General features: G+C 43.9%; 1 protein-coding gene across 1 annotated transcript in view; it reads left to right on the top strand.

The window, feature by feature from the left end:
- The first annotated feature begins 5,161 nt into the window (after window positions 1–5,161).
- MTNR1B (melatonin receptor 1B) overlaps window positions 5,162–23,367 on the top strand; it is a 32,617-nt gene continuing 14,411 nt past the window's right edge. Inside the window, exon 1 of the mRNA XM_074145775.1 lies at window positions 5,162–5,378. Within this exon, the coding sequence (XP_074001876.1) occupies window positions 5,162–5,378 (217 nt within the window). The remainder of the gene's footprint in view (window positions 5,379–23,367) is intronic.

Genomic DNA, 23,367 nt, shown 5'->3' with positions numbered 1-23,367 from the left:
CTCAGGTGATACCTCATATGTCAGGTGATACCCTTGATACCCTGACAGAGCTGAAGACAGCACAGTTCACATTGTCTTTGGAACGATAGTGGTGGAAACTGGTGGAGACAAATGAAACAACCCCTTTGTTTGTAAAAAAATTGTATTTAAGTTGTGAACTCATTTGATTCACCCAACTCAGTTATTCCTTGGTTCCAAATTTCAGCTTATGTTGAACTCACGGTCAGCCCTGTGAAGCAGATCATCTGTTACTGCTGGTATTGGCAGAGAACTACAGACTGTTTTTTATGCAGCTTAGGCCATCCGTGACTGCTTTGCATTAACTTAAACAAAAGACGATGAGCTGCACAGCAAAATTAAATTTTACATCATTAACTAATTAACTCCCAGTTCCTTCCCAAGAAGTACATAATCACAGAATCTTCTTGGTTGGAAGGGACCTTTGAGATCATTGAATCCAACCACAAAAAAAAAAAAAACACACAAAAAAAAACAAACCCACAACAAAAAACCCAACCAAACAAAAAAAAACAAAACACCAAACACCAAAAACAAAACAAAAACAAAACCCACACAAAACAAACACCCACAACCACACACCACACCCACCCACAAACAGACACAAATCAACAATCTCGGGCACTAGAGCATGCCCTGAAGTGCCATGTCTACACGTTTCTTAAATAACTCCAGGGATGGCAACTCCACCACCTCCCTGGGCAGGCTGTTCCAGTGCCTGACCACTCTCTCAGTAAAGTCATTCTTCCTAATATCTAATCTAATTCCTAATATCTAATCTGTATCTAATCTAAACCTCCCCTGATGCAACTTCAGACCATTTCCTCTGGTCCTGTCATTATTCCCTTGGGAGAAGAGGCCAACACCCACCTCTCTACTTTCAGGTAGTTGTAGAGGGCAATGAGGTCCCCCCTCAGCCTCCTCTTCTCCAAACTAAACATGCCCAGTTCCCTCAGCCTCTCCTCATATGACTTGTTCTCTAGACCCCTCACCAGCTTGGTTTTAGCCCTGCTATGACTCCTTGGAGTAATCTTCACCAAGCGAGAGTCGCCTTTAATTACTTAACACTGATGTATCTGGTCTAAGCTACTCATCAAAGCTTCTCTTCAGTTTCACCAGCAAGACAAGGTTATCTATTCCATCTGTCTTCAACACCTACCCAATGATGACAGAACACACACAGTCCTTTGGAAGCAGGTAACTCTCTTAGGTTGAGATGTACCCAACCTAACCCCCTTTCCGCTCCCCATCTTTGTTTTGCCCAATCTATTTAAAGTTTCAAACCCAAGTGACTGTTTTTATTGACAGTTCACAGCAAAGGTATCCTGTTATGTGCCGTGAAAATTCAATGTGACTAAAATACCAATAAGTCATTGAGAATTAGACGGCAGATCTCATTTTACGGGTAATTTCCAGCAGGAAAAATGGGCTGAAAAATTATGGACAACAAAATAATCCTTCCCCCATTAAGGCTTTGATTTCTACCTAAAAAATATTAACATTGCACAGTGAAAAGATGAAACTCAGACAGGAAAATGTTACTAAGTGGATCTTCTGTTTCTGTTAAAAAAAAATAAAAAAGAAAACAAGAGAGTACAGCCTCCAGTACAGAGCGATGCATGGGATTTTTGATTGTTTCACCATCCAGGCAATTCCTGGTTTTATCCTGCAACACAAATATAGTTTGCTTAGAAAGTTTAGATTGCTTTCAAAAAGAAACACAGAATAGTTACTTTTCCTAGATATAAAATTATAAGAAAATTTTCCAAAACTTAAAAATAGAAAGCTCTTAAAAATCCAACCCTGAAGAACATACCCCTTCCTTTGAGATGGAGTGCTTTCTGCAACGAGTTATTTCATATTAACCATAACAATCAATAGGCTTAAACATGCATTTCACTTTCAAAGAGAATTTAGTTAATTTGAAATAAGGCTACTAAAAACCAGAGTAAGAACATCCATAGATAGTTTAATGCAGTTTAATCAATCATTTCAAAAAGCAAAAAGATTAAAATTTATAACATCCTTCTGTAGATAGCTCTAAATAAGAATTCAGAGCTGTGTTACTGATATAAACGAAGAGAATGGGGATTCAGATCAGATGAAGAACCTGCTCTTTATAGGTTGCTGAGGCAGAAAGTCTACCATTTTGATTCCTACTTACTTGTTTTCCCACTGCCAAATGCCGGTGCAGCCACAAAAGGCAGACTGTTGTTACAAACACTTATTTTATTTCACATTTTGTAGCAGGTTCATACTTCAGGCCAGGTTCAGTCCATAGCTTTCTAATTTTTCTCTAAATCACTTGGCACGCTTTTGGGAGCTGTAAAACAAAATGAGTGATGAAACATAACAATTGTGTGTGGCAGAGAAAATATATAGCGTTCCTCTTGTGTGGATGAACTGCAAACCCAGAGAATGCCAGGAGCAAAGCCTACCTTCAAAAGTCACATTTATGCTCAGGGACAGTTTAAGCTTTTGACAAACAGTTAAAGATAAATCCTGCAGTAATAACAGACAACAAAATGGTACATTTCTCCTAGAAGCACTTATACAGACTCTGGAAAGAAGGCCAGAAAGAGCCCGAGGCATGAAAATAAATGATAATATCTGTTAGTTTTCCATAATAAGTCAATAAGACTAGGGTAGTACACAGATAACGGGCAGTGAGGCTACCAGCTTTCTGAAAAGGGAAGTTGGAACAGAGGTAGATAAAGGGAGACACTGTAACGCAAAAACTCTTCTTAAAGGTAGATTATTATTCACTGGAGAAAAATCCTTCTTTGCACTGATGAATACAGAAAATAGGCATTTCCTTGGATAAACTTCCTCTTAAACTTCAGGAGGAAGAAAAAGAAAAATCTAGTAAACTTTTGCTTCCATCAAAAGCCTGTTCTGTCAAGTGTGCAATAATTACTTTCCTATGGCCAAATAATTACTCAGGAGTGATAACTCTCAGAAGACAGTCCTTCTTTGGTTCAAGCCATGAAGCCAAGTGATAACTCCATCTGTAGTTTGAAAAGGATCGTGATACCTTACATATTGCCCATGTTAAACAAAAGGCATCTGAGGTATGATTATTTTTTTAAAATAATTGTAAATAAGACTGGTGCAAAAATCCACATGCACACTTTCATGTTTGTTCCAAACAGGACTAATGTAGTATATCTAAAACTGATTAAGAATACATTTAAATTGAACAACAATAAACTATTTCTAATTTGGAAGGAGAAGTCCACACAATAATTTGTAGTATTTTGATTACACCAGTGCGCACTTGTGTAGAGGTAAACAATGTGCCATAGCAATATTTTTGCTGTTAGAAAGGACAGAAATTTGCCCCATTTTCCCAAGTTAACTCATCGAGCAGGCTAACTCAAGATCTAATTCTTGAAAAGGTATGGGGCGTACCTTCCTCTGTGCTGAGCAGACACAAAGGGGAAGAATGCAGGTACCCAGGGACCTTTTCTGCAGGTGGAGCTCCTGCAGCATTCTCAAAAGTGGGGCAAAACCTGGAAGCAGGACAACGATCCACTGTGGCCCGGTTGGTCTGAAAACCATGCAAAGTAGGACATAGAACCCTTCCGAGTTATGCTCGCTGTGAGCAGCCCTAATTGCCAGCACATGCGATGCAAACCCACGGATACACTGTCAGTGGCACCTGCTAACTATGCCAGCCATGCTGGAAGCCAGGCATGGAGACATGCAGGGTCTGTCCCCTTCTGTCGCCTGCATCTTAGAGCATACAGCATCTCTCACTTTGGTATCCCAAATGAAGCTATATGTTTCAAGCAATTTCTGAGCGAAGTCCATCGATGCCCCGCTGTACTCTTGCAGCTTGAAAGGAAAACCCTCTGAAAAGTACACATTTTCCAAAGCTGACATTGGTTTGGAGCATGTCCTGTCCTCCCCAGTTCAGGAAAGACACAGAACTGCTGGAGAGAGTCCAACAGAGGACTACAAAGACGATCGAGGGACTGGAGCACCTCTCTTTTGAGGAAAGGCTGAGAGACCTGGGTCTCTTTAGCCTGGAGAAGACTGAGAAGGGATCTCATCGATGCTTATAAATATCTAAAGGGTGGGTGTCAAGAGGATGGGGCCAGACTCTTGTCAGTGGTGCCCAGCGACAGGACAAGGGGCAATGGGCACAAACTGGAACACAGGAAATTCCATCTCAACATAAGGAAAAACTTCTTTACTTTGAGGGTGCCAGAGCCCTGGAACAGACTGCCCAGAGAAGGTGTGGAGTCTCCTTCTCTGGAGACATTCAAAATCCACCTGGATGCGTTCCTGTCCAGCCTGCTCTAGGAGGACCTGCTTTGGCAGGGGGGTTGGACTAGATGATCTCCGAAAGTCCCTTCCAACCATTCTGTGATTCTTTTGACTTTTGCAGTTATCTCCCTTCAGGCGTTGTCCTTAGTCTTGGTTTGACAGACTGTTTCTTGCGAACTCGAAGCACAAGGCCACAGCAAGCCAAGTCTCTCTGTAGCCCAGAGGGAGGGAAGGAGCGTGCCACAAACACCCGTCTGGGCCCCCCGAGCCCCGGCACGCGGGGCGGGGGGGTGGGGTGGTGAAGGGGCTTCCCTGGCCTTGCGCTGCCGGCAACACACCGGACCGAGCCTCGGGGGGAAAAAAACTCCCCATCACCACACGTGTCCCCGCCGCGGACGGCGGAGGTTTGCGGCAGAGCCCGGCGGAGGCCGGCGGGGCCGCGGACTGCTGCAGAGAAAGGCACTGAGGTAGGCGGGGGGGGCCTTCGCCGCCGGCCCTTCGCCGCCCGCGTCTGCCCCCGCGGCTCTCCCGGGCTTTCCGGCCACGGAAGCCACCATCGGGGCTGACCGAGCACGGCCGCCTCCGCTGCCCGCCGCGGGCGGGAATCTCCTCACCCCAGCCCCCTCAGCGGCTGCGGGGGCGTGGCCTTGGAGGGCGTGGTCACGGCGAAGTGCCCGCCCCCGGGGGCTTCCCCCGATCGGCTGCGGGGGGGCTCTAGCCCCGCCCCCAGCTCCTCCGTGTGGGGGCGGGAGGGGCCGCCCGCGCGGCGCGGCCGTTAAAAGGCACCCCGCCCGCCCGCGCGCCCAGTCAGCGGGGTCGCCGTGGCGGCGGCCGGTCGAGGCGGGGAGGGGGCCGCAGCCGGGCGTCAGCGATGCTGGAGAATGGCTCCCTGAGGAACTGCTGCGACCCAGGCGGGCGAGGCCGCTTCGGCTTGGTGGAGAGGGAAGGGGAAGCGGCGGGTGCCCCGCGGCCCGCCTGGGTGGTGACGGTGCTCTCCAGCGTGCTGATCTTCACCACCGTGGTGGACATCTTGGGCAACCTGCTGGTCATCATCTCCGTCTTCAAGAACCGCAAGCTCAGGAACTCAGGTAAGCTCAGGAACTCCGGCCACCTGATTGGTGGGAGCCCCGGCGCCCACCTCAGCGGCGGCGGGCGGTGACAGGCACCCAGAGCCCCACGGGCAACCCGGTTCCCGCTTCTGGCTGCCCTGAGGGCACCCGCTGGCTTGTGGAGTCCGGGCGCGCCACCTGCTACAGGCAGGGGGACCAAAGAGCCCCCCATCTATCGGTGCTTGCCCAAAAATGTCAGGGGACTTCCTTCCCCTTCAGGGACTTCCATTCCGTCCGTCCTGTGGCAGTCCGTCCCGGCACATTGCTCCTCTCTAGCCTGTGCTCTGTCCCGCCCTAGCCCTTAAGGGGGGAATGCAGGTCATTAAGTGGTTCCTGATGAGGCGTTGTCTAGTCTCTATGGAGCTACTGATGAGGGGAATTGGAGCCATGCGATTAAAGGGAGACAAAGAGCGTGCCCAAAACAGTCGGAGGAAGAAAGAAGGAACTTTAAAACTTGCTGAGTACTTCTGAAGATGGGATGCTGTGCCTGTGTGGGAAAGCGACTCAGCCCACGCTCCGGAGTCTCCATCAGAGTTCATAGTAATCACCTTTTTTCTTGTCTCCTCACCGAATAGCCTTCAACCAGAAAGCAGCAAATAAAGTGGGGTGTTTTCCTTGAGTCGGGTCTATAGTCTTTCTTTGTGTGTCCTAAAATGTGGCTCTGTGTTTTATTTGCTAAACTTATTTCCATTCTCATCATGGGCTAGTCACATGTGTCTCAAACTACAAAACTCTGTAGTTAGCGGCAACTTCTCAGATTTGCCTCCCTCCGGCCAGCTTCTTCCCTGATTCACGTATGTCCCACTGCATGCAGATACTCTTCCCCTCCCTTCCCTGCCGATGCTGCCGGCTGCCATGGGGTTGTCAGATGATGTGAGGAGTTAGGCTGCTGCTCACATACCCGCGCTTGCCTGGCCGTTGGGTATCGGTGCGGTATATAGGTGCTACCCCCAAAACAGTGGTGTATCTGCTGAAGGTCTCATAGCACCAAGCAGTCCTCGAAACTGCTCACTTCTTCAGGTCTTGAACGCCATCATTTTGCGATGCACACGCAGGTCCGGATAAGAAAACTTTGCTGAGAGCTGAGGGAAGTCAGATGCTCAGCATCATTCCCCTGGCTCTGTATTGTACCGGTCCAGCTTCACACCTAAGAGGTAGCAGGGTGCTTCCTCACCAAGGGGAAGGAGAGAGAGTTGCTGTCTTGTCTCTCCTGGATGTTTTTTTTTGTGGCTGTTTTTTTTTTTAGTGTGTGTCGCTTCGCGAGCGCTGTCATGGAAGTAGGCACTCATTCTCCTTTGTTTTAAGTTAAGTGATGCTTAGGAACAGAAGCAGTTTATGGAGGGATGAGACTTTCTCTCCCTAATCGTTCCTTGCACATCTAACTGCATGCGAGGGATGCCAGCGGGTCCCATTTTACACGGGGCTGCGTGATTGCACCCCACAGAGCATCCCCGAACCCGAGGACACCTGAAATTGTGTTTTGGGTGAGCAAGGGAAGAAACGGGGAGGGAGCTGCTGGGGGGCACCGGGCGCCGCTCTTTGCCTTGTACTTCGGCTTTACCTTCGAGAGAGCCGAGCCGCTACCGAGGGCGGCACAGCCGTGCAGGGGTCGGTGAAGCCTGACCCGGTGCCGAGCCGGGGAAGGCGCTTCCCCCCCCTCCCGCCCCGCTCCGGTATCCAGCACTGCCGGGAGCTGGCGCACCGCCGCGGCGGGGGAGGGAGCTCCCCACGTCCCTCGGGAGCCCCCGTGAGTCACCGGCGACCTCCCAGCCTCTCGGCGCCGGGGGAAGGCGCGTTCCCACAGGGGTTCGTGCCTGGGAACGCACAGGGAACAGGTTCTCGCTGGAAGCGTGGCTGGCCCGATGCACCAAATCCCGGCCGAGGGAGGAGCAAGAGGGGTAATAAGAAAGGGGATCTCTTCTGAGCGGTTTCCTTCCTTCAAATAACAGCAGAAGGTTAAGTTTGGACTGAAGAGAGTGCTACCTGGAAGAATAAGTTTCAAGACACTGAACAAAGTGCTCTGTGGCGTCCTAAGACTGTTGAAATAAGATGCAGTCTTATCTAATTCAAATATCTACTAACTGATCTCCTTCTAGGATCATCCTTAGTGTGATGTCACTGACCCTGTCCCAAAGATCTCTTAATCTTTGATAAGTGTATCAAAGCAGGGAGTTCCTTCTGCACAATCTTCATAAAGTTAAATACCTTTTAAATTGCTAGTTCTTAATTTTCCATCAGGGAGAGATGGAATCTTCTTGGGGAAGAAGCTGAAAGATGATAGTTTGGTAAATGTCCGCAGAGGTCTTTCAAGAGAAAGTTGCTCAAGTAAAGAGCAGAGTGGAAGAGGACTGCAAACTGGTGTGGGTGGAGCGACGGAGGGAATGGGGAGGTGGTGGAGAGCTAAGGCAGTGCTTGAGAGCTCTGAGCCCCTGACAAGGAAAGAAGATGGACAAGCAGGTGGACTTACAGGTTTTCCTTCCTGAGCAAACCAGAAACTACCTGTTCGTACTCACAAGGGGAGCGGAGGTGATAGAAAGTGAAATGGTGCGGGGAAGTTGGCATGAAAAGAGTTAGACTTGTAATAAGGGATGTCAAAGAGGGGCAAGATGGAATGGTTGTGACAAGAGACAGGAGTCCAGATGACCAAAGTAAAAGGGAAGAGCTATAGCACTATGATCACTCAATTCTCTTTGAAGCTAATGAGATATTTTCTTGGATAGGGATGAGAGTTTGGGACTTCAAAAAAGTGACAGGTGTATGAGGAGTAAATTAAGCAGCTCTGCCCAATTCCCTAGTGCAAATAGTAGTCTTCCCTTCAGAAAGCAAAACAGGGCTTTAGCATATATCTAGGATTTATCAACCCTATTGTGTCCTAGGCTTTACAGAGAAATCTGAAAATTGCAAATAAAGTAATTATGCATCACTCTCCTTAAAATTAAAGCATGATCAAAAGAAAATCTATTTTAATGCTACTATATAATATGAGGCACAAGAATGGAGTGAAATAAAATGACCCATTAGACTTTATGGTGGTGAGTATTATGCTCAGCAGGAGAGAAATGGAGAATGGGGTAGGATTGGTGCTTTTAGAGATTGCTCATTCAGTCCTTAACCAGTGGGAATTTTGCCAGCCTTACAACAGAAGGATTGTTTCATAGCATACAGAAGTCTCTTTCCCACGTTTAAATGTGATTTTGGAGGGGGAGGGGAAAATTTGTGAAGGCTTTTCCAAGTAATGCATAGCATAATTGGTATGAATCAACATGCTTGTCTTCTTACATAACTGCACCCAGGCTTTCTGTGAGACAGTGAGCAACTTCTGATCTCTAGAAGTTATTTAATTTACAGAAATGAAGGCTTTTATCATTTCTAATTTAGGAGCGGAGTAACTTTGTCCAACACACAACAAAATTAAATCAAATTTTATGTATGGAAATAATAAAATAAGTTAGCCTGTCTTTCTATTTGAAATGTCAAAATTGTGCTGAATTTTCAAAAGTGACTATTGATTTTGGGTGTCTTCAATTAAGCATGGTCTGTTGAAGGCAGCTTTTAAGTGCTACTCTTTCGAAGTGCTTACATCCATTCAACAATCACTGCTGGATGGTCAAGTATCCTGAAGGTGCATCAAGTCAATCAAAACCACTAGATGCTTTTAAGAATTTCAGGATACATTTGTATAGCCATAGGTCTAACCATAACATGGTTATAGCTATAACCATAGGGTCCTTACCCCATGGGCTGGGGTAAGAACCCAGCAGGATGCACTTCACAAGGTGGGAACTGGCAAAGCATCTCCCACAGGAGGGAGATAAAGCAAACCGTTTGTATTTCATTGGCCTCAGAGACAGCAAAAATTGGCAAGAGCTGAGAACTCAATAGCTTGAAGTCCAGATGGAGAGCAGTGACAAGTGATGTCCCTCAAGGGTCCGTGCTGGGACCGGTACTGTTTAACATTTTTATCAACGACACAGAGGGATTGAGAGCACCATCAGCAAGTTTGCAGATGACACCAAGCTGTGTGGTGTTGTCGATACACCAGAGGGACGGGATGTCATTCAGGGGGACCTGGACAGGCTGGAGAGGTGGGCCCGGATGAACCTCATGAGGTTCAACAAAAGCAAGTGCAGGGTCCTGCACCTGGGCCGACAATCCTCGGTATAAATACAGACTGGGGGATGAGGTATTAGAAAGCAGCCCTGAGGAAAGAGACTTGCGGGTGCTGATGGATGAGAAGCTGGACATGAGCAGGCAATGTGCACTTGCAGCCCAGAAGGCCAATCACATCCTGGGCTGCATCAAAAGAAGTGTTGCCAGCAGATCCAGAGAGGTGATTCTGCCACTTTACTCTGCTCTGGTGAGACCTCACCCGGAGTACTGTGTGCAGGTCTGGAGCCCTCAGTATAGAAAGGACATGGACCTGATGGAGTGGGTCCAGAGGAGGGCCACTAAAATGATCAGGGGGCTGGAGCACCTCTGCTATGAGGACAAACTGAGGGAGCTGGGCTCCGGGGAGACCTAATAGCGGCCTTCCAGCACCTGAGGGGGGCCTACAGGAAGGCTGGGGAGGGTCTGTTTACAAAGGCCTGCAGTGACAGGACGAGGGGCAATGGCTTTAAGTTGGAGAAGGGGAGATTTAGATTGGATATTAGGAAAAAGTTCTTTACTATGAGGGTGGTGAAACACTGGAACAAGTTGCCCAAGGAGGTGGTTGAGGCCCCTTCCCTTGAGATATTCAAGGTGAAGCTCGACGAGGCCCTGGGCAACCTCGTCTAGTTGGGGGTGTCCCTGCTGACTGCGGGGAGGTCAGACTAGATGACCTTTGGAGGTCCCTTCCAGTCTGGACCAATCTATGAATCTATGAATTAGGCACATTAAATCGGTATAATTTCAAAGAGTAGTGAGGAATTGGGACCTTTTGACTTTTGGCAGAAGGCCTAATATTAACCTTGGTGCACTGCCAGAGAATGCATTAGCAGAAAGCGATATTTTTACTGCATTGTGTCAACCTTCTTCACTCTCTCCACTATTTTTCTTTCTATATATAACAGCTAACGCAGCGCAGTGAGACTTTTGATTTCCATTCGACAGGCAAGTTGCTGTTGCAACACAAATTAAATCAAATTTCATATTTCTTTTACCTGTAAGAACATGCGTTTATTTGCATGTTTAGTTCTATGTAATGCGTGTGTGGCTGTAGAGATAGGCAATACTTCTTGTATGTACATCTGTATGCAATAAAACATTCCTGCACATAGAATTGTAATTTTGGTAGTTGTCTGTCTACTAAATAAAAATGTTTGCCAATATAACCAAGTGTTGTACTCTTTTCCCGTGCTATTTGCCTTTCCGTGGCCTTCACTCCATATCTCCGTAATATAGCTGAGGATATGTTTTCTCCATTGCTATATGCAGTTTTCAGTTATTCTTCATCTCTTTGGCCACACCAGTTCCCTTTCTTTCCTTTATTCCTCCCTATCATTATTCCTGTCTCCTGGGATAGAGGACAGCTGTCTCCTGAGGTGGAATTAATCTCTTAGAACAGTGGAGATACCCATTTCAGAACTTCTTCCCTTGGGCTCCCTTTATAATCAATAGAGAAAAAGAAGTATTTTTAGGACATAGTTAACTCATTTTTGACATCTAAATTAGGATGACATGATTCAGCCCATACAAGGGTTTATTTCTCTCCACTAAAAGCAATGAGAATCAAGAGGGACTATCTCAATGTAGTCACCTACATTTAGGTGAGAAGAAATTAACATATGAAGCCAGAAGTCATCATGTGATTCTTCTAGTAACTTGTCAAGTTCCATTTTTAAATTTGCATATTTTCCTCATCCTCACCACCTTTCCTCCAAGAGATCATATTGATCCAAATAAGACTGACATAAAAAAAAAAATCATTACCAATACAACTGAAATGTTCAATATACTTCCTGGGTCCTGAAACCTCTTGGCGAAATAGTCTTTTAATATCAGCAGTGATGCTGACAAGAATATATTTTGATGAGCAGAGCGTGAGATCCCGCTCTTATGGTTTCAGCTTTTGTACTCCTGACTTCTTGAACCCTGGATACATGGGATCCATCTTAGCCCTGGGACTGTGTGTGTTTGGCTTTCACGTTCTCTCTCACATTCAGGATCTCCAGCCTCGAAGCTGCTCAATACTAAGACATTCATGAGAACATGACTTCAGCATTCACAGAAGTTCATTGAACCCAACACTTAAAATAAAGCTCTGCTATCTCTTTGTAATAGCACTATGCTTCAAACATTTTTTTTTATTTTAACTTTGTGCTTATTAGTTCCTAATTTATAGTGGATATTTTTATTTCTAGATCTATAATTTTCATTTAACTTGGAAGGATCATTTCTCTACCTGGTGAGAACTCTTGTGGCATATTAATGGAGAATAAACACATATTTATCTCTCAAATTTTTTTTTATCTTTTTTTTTCCATGGTAAACAAGCCAAATGCTTTTAGTTTCCTCTAATTAAGCAGGCTCTTCATTTCCCTGATTGTTTTAGACACTTCAGTTCACCTATCCCAGCTGAATTAATCGTCTTGAACAAAAGAAAATTGAACTGTTCACAGTAATGCAGATGAAGTACCATCAATACCTTTAAGAAATAATATTAACATTCTATTCTGTTCTGTCCTTTCCTGGATGGGCAAAATGAAGACCTGGTGTGCCTTGGAGTCACATTTTCCTTGTGTGTGACAGCATCATATGCATGATTCTTGGTGCATTCACTTGCTAATGCAGCTTTTTTTTTTTTTTGTCTTTTCAGTCCATACAATTATTATTCCTTCAGTACCTGACCTCATGCTATTATACTCCATCCACTTTCTGCTCTTGTAGTCCTCAAGAAAAAAAAGATCTTGACATTTTCCTGTATCAATGTGGGCTCTCAACTTTGTATTATCACAAAATTTCATTAGTTCTTTTTGTGTTTTGTGACATAAGATTCTGTATCAGACAAAATTAGTTCAATGTAGGTTATCTCCCTCCGGTCCAACAATTTTCTTTCATCGCCATCCAGGCAGTGGTAGCAACAGACTATGTGTGGTACCCTAGCATATGTGCTTCCAAGGCTAGATCAGTTTAGAGAAACCTCCCAGGTACAGAAAGTCCAAGTTCAGCTTTTATTAAATAAAGAGGATCAGATTAGTTAGTACAGCCACTTTGGATAAGCTCACATTGTATTTTATTCCATTTGTCTTTACTTGCATCTTTAATTTTCCTTTGCTTCCAAAATTGTTTCTGCAGCCTTCCCTATCATTAAGATGAGATTAAGCCTGAAGATTTAATTCATTCTCCCTTTAGAGCTGATTCACCACCTTAATAGAAGTGCCATGTTAGCACATACTCTATGGTAGACAAATCAGTCTTCCAGAGGTGGCAACATTGTGATAGTTTTCTCATTGCTCTTTGAAGAATTTTCTGACTTACTGCTAGCACCTTTCACCACAAAAAGAACCAGCCGTTGTGCTAGCACCATAGCAAGGGAGGAGGAAGTGGGTAGTAAAGTGTGACAGCACCACAGCTGCAGGTGAGTCATGGCAAAACTGCTCTTTGGGAGGCATGTGGGAGCCAAGCTCTGTGCCACTGCCTGGGAGAAATCAGCATTTCCCTACTGGCAATGAGGACCAGAGAACACACTTGGCCCCTTTTTACAGGTCCCACATGTAGCTCTCTCTCCTTTCAGAACGCATGACACTATCTCCAAGATAACAGATGTTAAAAAAATCCTGCCATCAAGTGTATTCAGTCTCTCTGACATTTTTGCTTTATTGTAGATATGTTAGTTCCTCATCTGACAGCCTACCTTGTCCTCAAGCCCACCATTATAGTACTTATTAAAAACTGTAGCAAAATCTTTCCTCAGACCAGCAGTCATTGTAAGTTGATTTTCATATTCCCCCTCCCCCAGTAGCTCCTATTTCCTTTTTCCTGTTGTCAATGTAGTGAAAGGGCATTTCATTCGTTTTAGAAGTCTTTGCAAAGCCAATTAAGTGTAGGGGTTTTGTCAGTTCCCATTTTATCTATTTTTGCTCTCTCTAGCAGTTTTCTTTGGTGGACATATCTTTTCCTGTTCCTTCTAGCCTCATTTCTTGCCCCTGGTATCCTTGCTGAGATAACTTTTCCTCCATCTAGATCTGGAACTTTTTCTTATAGTGTTTCCCTCTTTTGGATGCAAGTTCCAGAGAATATTTTTGTTATCTTTAATACGAATAAATGCCAAGCTTACTCCACATCCAAGTCCCTAAGCTCCTCAATACAGTTGACCTCACTTTCCTAATTAGCTTCTTTTATTTATCAAAATGTGCAAACCCCCTTCTTTGTTATGTCTGTTTTATTTATTCTTCCATTTAATTTAAGCAAAGTAATCTCATCTGCTTTCAATACACTCTTATTTTCTATGACAGGTTATTCAGGGATATTTTTGTTATTTATCAAAACAAATGCCGTGGTATGTGGGCAAATAGACTCTGTATTGAAGAAATCTACTGGGGGTGTGTGCAGAACTTGACAGCCATTGGTTTATTGTCTCCTTTACATATGAGGAGCTGCAGTGTCCCATCATTAAATTGTTTCCATTAGTATTTCCCTACTAAAACAGAGGTGATCCCACCCTACTGCAGGTTTCTGCGTACTTCCCTGCACGTTGTCTTTACAACTGTTCCCCAATGTAATTTTGGCTTTTACCAGGATTTCATCCTCTCCCTACCTCACACCCCCACGCACACACCACACACACCACTTTTATGAAGACTGTACACCTTCCAGTTAATATTTCTCTTCTCTGATCATCAGTGCAATTCTATTCTAACAGAATTATTTCCATAAAGTTTGATTTTAATTTCTCACTGGTTTTGGATCCCCTATTTTGTTGCATAGGTTCCTGGAATTCTTTACTGACTGCTGCATTTTTTTATTACCACTCCAGTCAAACTCCTCCGTCTTTGAGCTCCTATTTTCTATCTTTGTTGCCACCACCTTCCTGAAGCCAAAATTCCCCTGCCCTGAGTGTTAAATTAAGAAATTATATAATTCCTTCTCAGGCTCTCTTCCCATCTCTCAATTTCAAGTTCTTTTTATTCATTGTGCCAGCTTGGATTGCAAGCTGGTATCCCATATGCTTAGGTGAAGTCTGTTCATGAAGCTATGAAACCTCTTCTCAGAGAATACCTCCAAATGATCAATGCTCCAAGTTTTTCTACATCACGTCTACAAATATTCAGTTGTGGTGCTCATGACTCATCTTGTATTTCTAATTATCCTTCTCTTCTTGGAGAGGAAACAGAATAAATTCATCACCAATTCCATCCTCATCTCTGTGAGACTTAGTTCAAACAGTAACCAGCTGAGAAAATAAATCTTCAAAGTTACGTATAAAATAATAACTTTAAACTTTCTTAGCCTGTTAAGAATTCCAAAAGAGCAAAATGAAAAGCCAATATTGCTCATTTGCAAATTAGGAAAAATACTTTAACAGAGGAAGTATCCTTCAGCAAAAGGAAGTAAAACTTGAAAGCAAATTTGGAAAAGGTGGAAAATCAGAGACCTAAGAGTATTCTAGATGAGAAGAAATCTAAAGAATATAGAATTTTAAAATATTTTGGGAGTAGAAAGTTTGTAAGGAAATTATTAATCTAAGGGAATTGAAAGACATGTTTAGTAGTACAGAAATATAATAAAGGAGAAAAATAACTGAGTGTTCAAAGTCATAATGGCTAATGCTACCAAAAGCTGGAGAAAGTATAGAATGTGTTAGTGGCACGTGCAAACCAAATTCCAGCAACTAAGCATTAGAGTAAAATTCTAATCTGAGGCAGGTTATTCTACAGCTATAGGACAATTTGTATCCTCCTTTGAAGCATCTGACAATACCATATTGATTGATTGTTTTAGATTATAATTTTATTTTATCCTGTAAATGAAGCAGTGCATTTCTTGATGAGTGAATTGGAAGCATATCACCGAGATCAATTTTAAGACACTTATAGTTTAGAATAAAAGGCTGAGTTCTGTTTCACTGGGTAAATGGAGCTGTTGGTGTGCTTGTCTCTAGAGGAAATAGAATAAGCATTTTGTTGAAGACTTATAATGTCTTACTTGAACCTGTAATGGAAGAATCAAAGGATATCTTTACATTGTGTATATCAGCTGGCACAAGTCCACTCTACCCGTGTTCTGAACAAAAGGAAAACCAAAGGATGATGTTAGTGTGATGCTTTGCCTGCAACACCATTCCCAGGCTCTCCATAGATCCAGCTCTAACACGGTCACGCAGCTTTTTTTTCAGATCTAAGTATGAATAAGTTTGCTTTCATCTCCCTAAGTAGCCAATGCAAACATACCCTCAGAGACAGGAAATTCAAATGACCTCTTGGTAGCTGTAGTACGGGAATTCCTACGTGTCTTAGCAGCACTCCCTTTGCTGCCAGCTACCTCCTGGACTCTGGACTGTTTTTTTCCTTCACAAGACTTACTGACTGCATGAGGCATAACCTCTCTGCAGTAAAGCTCTATTCTTGGATGGACCAGCAGAAGCCATTCAAGGATTCATGGTGCTCTGACACAGCCAAAGAGCTAAGAGACCAAATCTACTCACAGAGAGCCAGGACAGTTCATTTTAAAAGACTGTAATTTTGTCAACTATTCTTAACAGATATATCATAGAATATCAGGTTGGAAGGGATCCCAAGGATCATTTGGTCCAATGTTTTTTGGCAAAAGCACAGTCTAGACAAGATGGCACAACACTGTCTTCAGCCGAATCTTAAGTTTCCAGTGTTGGGGAATCCACCACTTCTCTGGGAAGATTATTCCAATGGCTGATTGTTCTCATTGTGAAAAATTGTTTTCTTCTGTACAATTGGAGTAACTTCTACCCATTACCCTTCATATTTTCCATGTGAATCCTTGTAAAACGGAGACTCCATCTTCTTTGTAGCCACCCTTTAAATACTGGAATATGGTGATAAGGTCTCCCCTAAGCCTTCTTTTCTCAAGGCTGAACAAACCCAGTTCTCTCAGCTTTTCCTCACGTTGCAGGCTTCCCAGTCCTTTGATCATCCTTGTGGCCCTTCTCTGAACCCTCTCCAGCCTGTCACCTTATTTCTTGTAGCAGGGGACCAAAACTGAACATAGTATTCCAGGTGTGGCCTGACAAGCACTGAGTAGAGTGGGATAATGACTTATTTATCTCTGCTGGTGATGCCCTTGTTGATGCAACCCAGCATCCTGTTGGCTTTCTTTGCCGCTGCAGAACACTGTTCACTCATATTGAGCTTGTTGTCCACCAGGACCCCAGGTCCCTTTCCACAGAGCTGCTCCCTGGCCAGGTAGATCCAAGCTTGTGCTATGTTCATGGATTATGTTTTTCCACCTTACACTTGTCCTTGTTGAACTCCATAAGGTTCTTTTTAGCCCACTCTTCCAGCCTATCCAGGTCATCCTGCAGGGTGGCTCTCCCTTCTGAAGCGTCCACTTCCTTACTCAGTTTGGTATCACCAGCAAACTTCAGCAGGTTGCACTTGATCCCATTATCCAAATCGTTTATGAAGCTATGAAACAGCTTTGGTCCCAATATTGATCCCTGGAGGACCCCACTTGTGACAGGTCAGCAGTTTGAAAAGGAGCTATTTACCATCACCTTCTGAGTACGACCTGTTAGCCAGTTCCCTACCCACCACACAGACCACTTGTCTAGACCATAATGCACCAGTTTCTCCAGGAGGAACCATGTCGAAAGCCTTGGAGGAATCCAGGCAGACAACGTCCACCGCTTGCCCCACATCAACCAAGCAGGTTACATTATTCAAGGTGATCAGGCTTGTCAAACACGATTTGCCCTTGGTGAATCCTTGCTGGCTTTTCCCAATCGTGCTTCATTTATCTTGTGATAGCCCCCAGGACGATTCATTCCATAACTTTCCCAGGGACTGAAGTAACACTGATGGGCCTATAATTTCCTGGATATTTATTCACCAGGTGACTTGAACCATTCTATTGAGAATATTATAACAGACTACATTAATCTCATTAAATCAGTGATAACCTGTTCTTTGCCTCTGGGCATAAATTCTACTCCTACTCCAATTCAGACTTATTCTGAGTAACAGTATCTTCAGATATGCTCTGGATTTTAGGTTCTTAGAAGTTACTCTTTACAAGCACATATTGGTACCTTGACACAGACTGTCAAGTACATTGCCTTGATCCCAAGAATACATGTGAAAACATCCATGTTATCCTGAGCTGATAAAGCAAAACATTTTCTTTTCCCTTTGTGGAAAGGAAGAAATGCTATGGTAATTTTCTGTCGCGACGGAGGGAAGACAGGGCCACTCAATATGAGTGATCAGCAAGCTTCGTTTATTGATTCACACAGTGGCCTTTTATGTTCTAACATAATTAGCTCATACATATTACAAAAGTTAAGCTCATGATTGGTTAGTTCTTAGAAAGATCAACTCCGCCCTTGGTTCCTTCTTTACAGTTACTTTCATCCTCTTTTCCCATGCCTGAGCAGCTGCAACCTCTCTGTTATCTTACAACAATTATAGTCAAGGACGAGGTGTCTTTACCAGCCCAGTAGTTACGGGGGCTGAATCCGATGTTTCTCAAACTTTTGCTCGGCCAGCTGGATCATGTCTACGTGACCCTTCTCAGCTAGCCATTCTCCCACAATTCCCCCGTTTTTATTTTGAATGACATAGGCTTGGTTAAACATCCGTAACACAAGGGTTTTCATACAAGACAACATACAACTCACACAAAGCAACGCTATTAGTACAATGATTAAGACTAGCAATCCTGTCTGTAAAAGGTTTCTCAGCCATCTGGACAGACCCAACCAGTCTCCAAGAGCACCCCTATAAGGCACGTAGTAAATGGGGAGCGGGGTGTTGCTAGGCTTGCACAAAAGCTGGTCATGTTGAGTGACCGAGCTAAAGTTATCCACACATTTTCTCGTGGGTCAAACATCTCGCTATATGGGATGGCTCTTATGCTTACAACTAAGGCAACTACTATAAAGCTTTCTATACCTAAATTAACCATTTTCTCTGTTTCAACTTCTAAGCAAATAGCATGCACATAATACCTAGGGGTTACAGACCCCACAGACTGTACAATTAATTTCTGTCTTTGCGACCTCGTGGCTCACACTCAGGCGCAGCGGTCTCAGTCCGTTGGTTTATGGTGATTAGTCGGGTCACCTTCAGCGGTGACTTCAGGGTGGTCGATGGCAGGCCTTACCCAACGGCTGGGAACCCAGATGGTACCTTGTCCCCTATGGTCCATCGTAGAAGGGGTGATTTGCGAGCAAGGGTCAATCCTCCTACTCCTGCGACCGTGGCGTTGCTCGCGTAGGTCGGCCATTGAGCCGGCCACTTATGCGTGCTGATTATGGAAATGTCAGCGCCAGTGTCTAGAAGAGCAACAAGTGATATAGTTAGGTTGGCGTATTGCACAGCAACCGGGCGTTGTGGCCTTTGGCGCAAGCCGACAGTTAGTAAGGCCATTTGTCCTGTAGATCCAAAGGCTCCTTGCCCTCGTGGCTGCTCTTGCAGCGGTGGAAGGGCTCCCGCAAAATGTGGTAAGGGAATTAATTGCGCCACCTTGGTGCCTTTAGCGATGAAGAGCGGTGGAAATAACGTGTGGGCCATGATCTGGATCTCACCGTGGTAATCTTTATCAATCAGTCCCACCAACACATTAAGTCCCAGCATGGTGGCTGATGAACGGCCTATAAGTAATGCTCCGACAGCTTGTCCATTGATACAGATTGGTCCCTGTGTGCCGGTAGCAATGCTGACAGGCTTTGAGTCCAACAGGGTACAATCTACTGCTGTTGCCAGGTCCAAGCCGAGGCTTCCGCTTGTGGCTGGTCTGAGCTGAAGGGATTGAGTGCTGCCGGATATGCAGCCGCTTTTTGTGTCGGCGCGGGGCGGCTCTTCCCGCTGAATCGTCCGTTTCCCGGTTTGGAAGCGCGACATGCAGTCTCATTGTGGTTGTCCGACCGGCAGTTTCTGCACCATACTGAGCCGGCGTCGCAGTTCCGTCTGATGTGTCCAGCAGCGCCGCAACGGTAGCATCGTGGGCGAGGTGATCCAGTAGCATTTAATCGTTGAACGGAGGCTTGCAAAGGAGCAAGGGCTGCAAGAACTTGACTCTGCGTAGCCTGCGCGTGTTCCTTTAAACTATTCCCTAGTTCCTTTACTGCCTCAACTAACATTGCCTGTGGCCCTACCGGTACCTGAGCCATCCTTTCTAGTCCTTCCTCGATAGTCCATGTCCCTGGCAATGTAGCCAAGATGTTGCGTATGGCCGGATTACTATTTTGTATAGCACACTGCTTTAGTATAGTGCCTCTGAGATAATCGGGCACCCCGGCCGCCTGTATGGCGTCTGCTACTCGATCGATAAACAGGCCAAATGGTTCCTCTCTTCCTTGCTTAATACCCATATATGAAGGGATTCCTTTTTTTTTTTTTTTTTTTTTTGAGTGAACGGCTTTTTTCTCTCTTTTTTTTTTTTTTTTTTTTTTTTTTCCAGCTCGGTTTGCAACGGGGCGTTAGCGACTGCCCGCCATGGCTTTATCAACTTTTTGGCTGATTTATTATCGCATATAACTTCGTCAAACAATTTATCCTCATATTTACGCCATTCCTCGTGTTCAAAAACCGTATCTGGATTATCAAAGCAACCTCTCGCTACTCCATACGCTGATAACCCAGGCAACTCCCTTTTACAATCTATACCCTGAACGCTCCGCTTTTCTAAAAAGCATTTGAGCAAATCGTACGCCGCTTGTCTGTTCATACCTTCGTTATCTATACCCTAAATGCTCCGCTTTTCTAAAAAGCATTTGAGCAAATCATACGCCGCTTGTCTATTCATACCTTCGTCAGCGCGCTGTTGCAGCCTTCCAGACTTCGGCGGCGCGTAGCCGGCAGGACACTCTCTATAGGTGCTCCAGGGCGCGGGGACCTTTTCCTTTAATCCCTTTCGCTCTTGGGCGCGGGGACCTTTTCCTTTAATCCCTTTCGCCTCCTGCGCTGCTTACAGGACCAGCACTGAGACTCCGTTGACCGTGGCTCGCAGGTTCAGCCCTCTGTAGGGTCCCTGTTTCGGGCGCCATTTGTCGCGACGGAGGGAAGACAGGGCCACTCAATATGAGTGATCAGCAAGCTTCGTTTATTGATTCACACAGTGGCCTTTTATGTTCTAACATAATTAGCTCATACATATTACAAAAGTTAAGCTCATGATTGGTTAGTTCTTAGAAAGATCAACTCCGCCCTTGGTTCCTTCTTTACAGTTACTTTCATCCTCTTTTCCCATGCCTGAGCAGCTGCAACCTCTCTGTTATCTTACAACAATTATAGTCAAGGACGAGGTGTCTTTACCAGCCCAGTAGTTACGGGGGCTGAATCCGATGTTTCTCAAACTTTTGCTCGGCCAGCTGGATCATGTCTACGTGACCCTTCTCAGCTAGCCATTCTCCCACAATTTTCATCTTCCTAAAAATCAATCTGAGCGCTTGGTCTAGTTTTTAAACTCCCACTTGATATGGGCATGAAACACATTTCCTGAAAGCAAAAGCTGACAGAGATATGTCTAAATCACGGTGGGTGCATCTCCATCATCCTCCTTAACAGTAGTAGCTGCTTTGGAATCTTCTGGTTTACTTCTGGTCTCAATACTGATAAGGACTGAGCTATATCATAGAGTCAACATTTTCCTGACATTTCAGCTGGGTATGGCACAGTCACGTCTTGACATGATAACAGATAACAACACCCAAAACACATTCATCAAATGACTAGGATCTTGGTTGCTGGGATTTTTTAAAAATTGTTTATTAATTATAGAGATCTTTTATCACACTTTAGTAAATGCTGCTTAAATTATATCTGAAGAAAAAACATAACCCTTCTCACAAGTTTACTAATTTTTTCAGCTACTTTTTATGGACTTGGCTCATTTTCAATGTTTAAATACCTGTATGAAAATTATAATAATATTACATGACACTTCCACAAACATTGTCATCCTTCTGATATAGAACAACATCTGCTCATCTGTTGTTTGAGATTGCCATATCTGCACAGTGAGGGCAACAATTGTTGTCAGAGAATATTACATACAGCTACTGGAGCTAGCAGTCTGACTAACAGGAAAAATATCTGCTTAATACATCAGCTTTGTAAATATAATTATGTTAACTAATTATAAGTTCAGAGATAGCATCAAATTGTAAAAAATATTTCTGCAAAAGAAAGACAGAGACCTCATGTCTCTAAGATTTGCTCAAATTCTGCCTGAAATTTTAGGCCTCTCATTTTAAAGCCAATACAATTTTTTCCAATTACCTCAGTATACAGATAATTTAATTTGTCTTCAAATAGGCAAAAGGATCTTATGTCAGATGACAATCACCTATAAATATGTGTAATCTAATCAATCTAGGTATTTTTATTTCTTACTTTTCATTCCAGTAAAATTAATCTACTTCCTGAATATAATCTGCATAGTTTATTTTTTTTTTAAATTTTCTATTCAGGCTACTCATGCTGTGCAGATCCTACCCATGGTGAAGTTCATCAGCATTTTAGTCTTTTTAAAGATGTTCTTAGAAGCAGACAACTCTATTCAGTTTTTCTACTGACAAGTAGAAGGATGTTATATTAACACATGCTGCTTCGCTTCAAGACAAGTGAAGACATGCAGGTGGCATAGTCACTGTATGTGCCACCTGAGAGCTAGCTATCCCATCCCTCCTTTCCGTGGACTATAAGTTATGCTTCTTAAGACTCTTGGAAACCTATATTCAAAAGACTGAGAATTCCAGCCAACTTGTTTGAAATCAGGTGTTACTCACTGGAATGCACAGGGTGTAATTTTTGGATTGCTACAGAGGAAAAGTTTCACACAACACCTTAGCTGGAATTTCCATCTTCACTCAGACAAACCTTCTGGTCTGCAAATTCAAGAAGGCATACAACTTTAACACACCTTTGTACTTTCTTCCATGTTGTCCTTTGAAAATTGAGACTCATCCTTTTTAGCTTCTCAGTTAAAAGTTAATTCCACTATTTTTTAAGAGCACCTCAGCAAACCTCTTCTGATATAGTAAACTACACAGTAACTGCTACTGCACTGCTCTGAAGTGAAGACACTGATCGCTGAGGCCATTTTTAACCTCATTCATTGAGGCTGTTAGCAATTCTGAGTTCAGGCTTAAGGACTGCATCCTTCATGTGTCCAAAAGCTGCTAAGAATGGCAGGTGTTACCCACTGTTCTGAATACAGAGATATACAGAAAGAGTCAGCACACCATTACTTCTGTAAGCATGAAATGAAAATAACAAATTTCCGAAAGTCTTCACAAGCCAAGGAACTTACTGGGCATCAAAGTGTTCAGAAATGGCCCCCACTTTATATACTTATGTGCAAAATTGCTTAATTCCATTATCTACGGAGTTAAAATTCACAAAAAGCAGATGTGAATCACAAGGAGTATTGAAACAGAGAGAAGAAAACTTTCCCAAAGCTTTCCTACAGGAGCCAGCTATCTAAGCTATGGAAGTGTAGCTAACTACCAGATAAAACTGGTAACTTCACTGGTAGCTACACTAAACCAGGTAACTAACCAGGTAACTAACTGGTAACTACAGTAAGGCAGCTAACTACACTATTCACAGCTCTACCTAAGATGATCATGCATTCTCTTCTGAGTAAAATGTTATGCTCTTTCAGATCCCCAGTGCTTCATTCATGAAATGTAAATAAAATCATCTGCAAAGGACTGAGAGGTAAGTACTTTGGAAACAGTAAGAGGTGCAGCTATGTATTCCTTCTTTTCCACTCAAACACTGCCAGTACCACTGAGGCCAAAAGAACTTATTTGAAGAGTGGAAATGCCTTCCACAACACCTCCAGAAAT

The sequence above is a fragment of the Numenius arquata genome, chromosome 1 (assembly GCF_964106895.1).
Source record: "Numenius arquata chromosome 1, bNumArq3.hap1.1, whole genome shotgun sequence".
NCBI lineage: Eukaryota > Metazoa > Chordata > Aves > Charadriiformes > Scolopacidae > Numenius > Numenius arquata.
The sequence above is the reverse complement of the archived record's forward strand: the minus strand, read 5'-3'. Positions and strand labels throughout refer to the sequence as shown.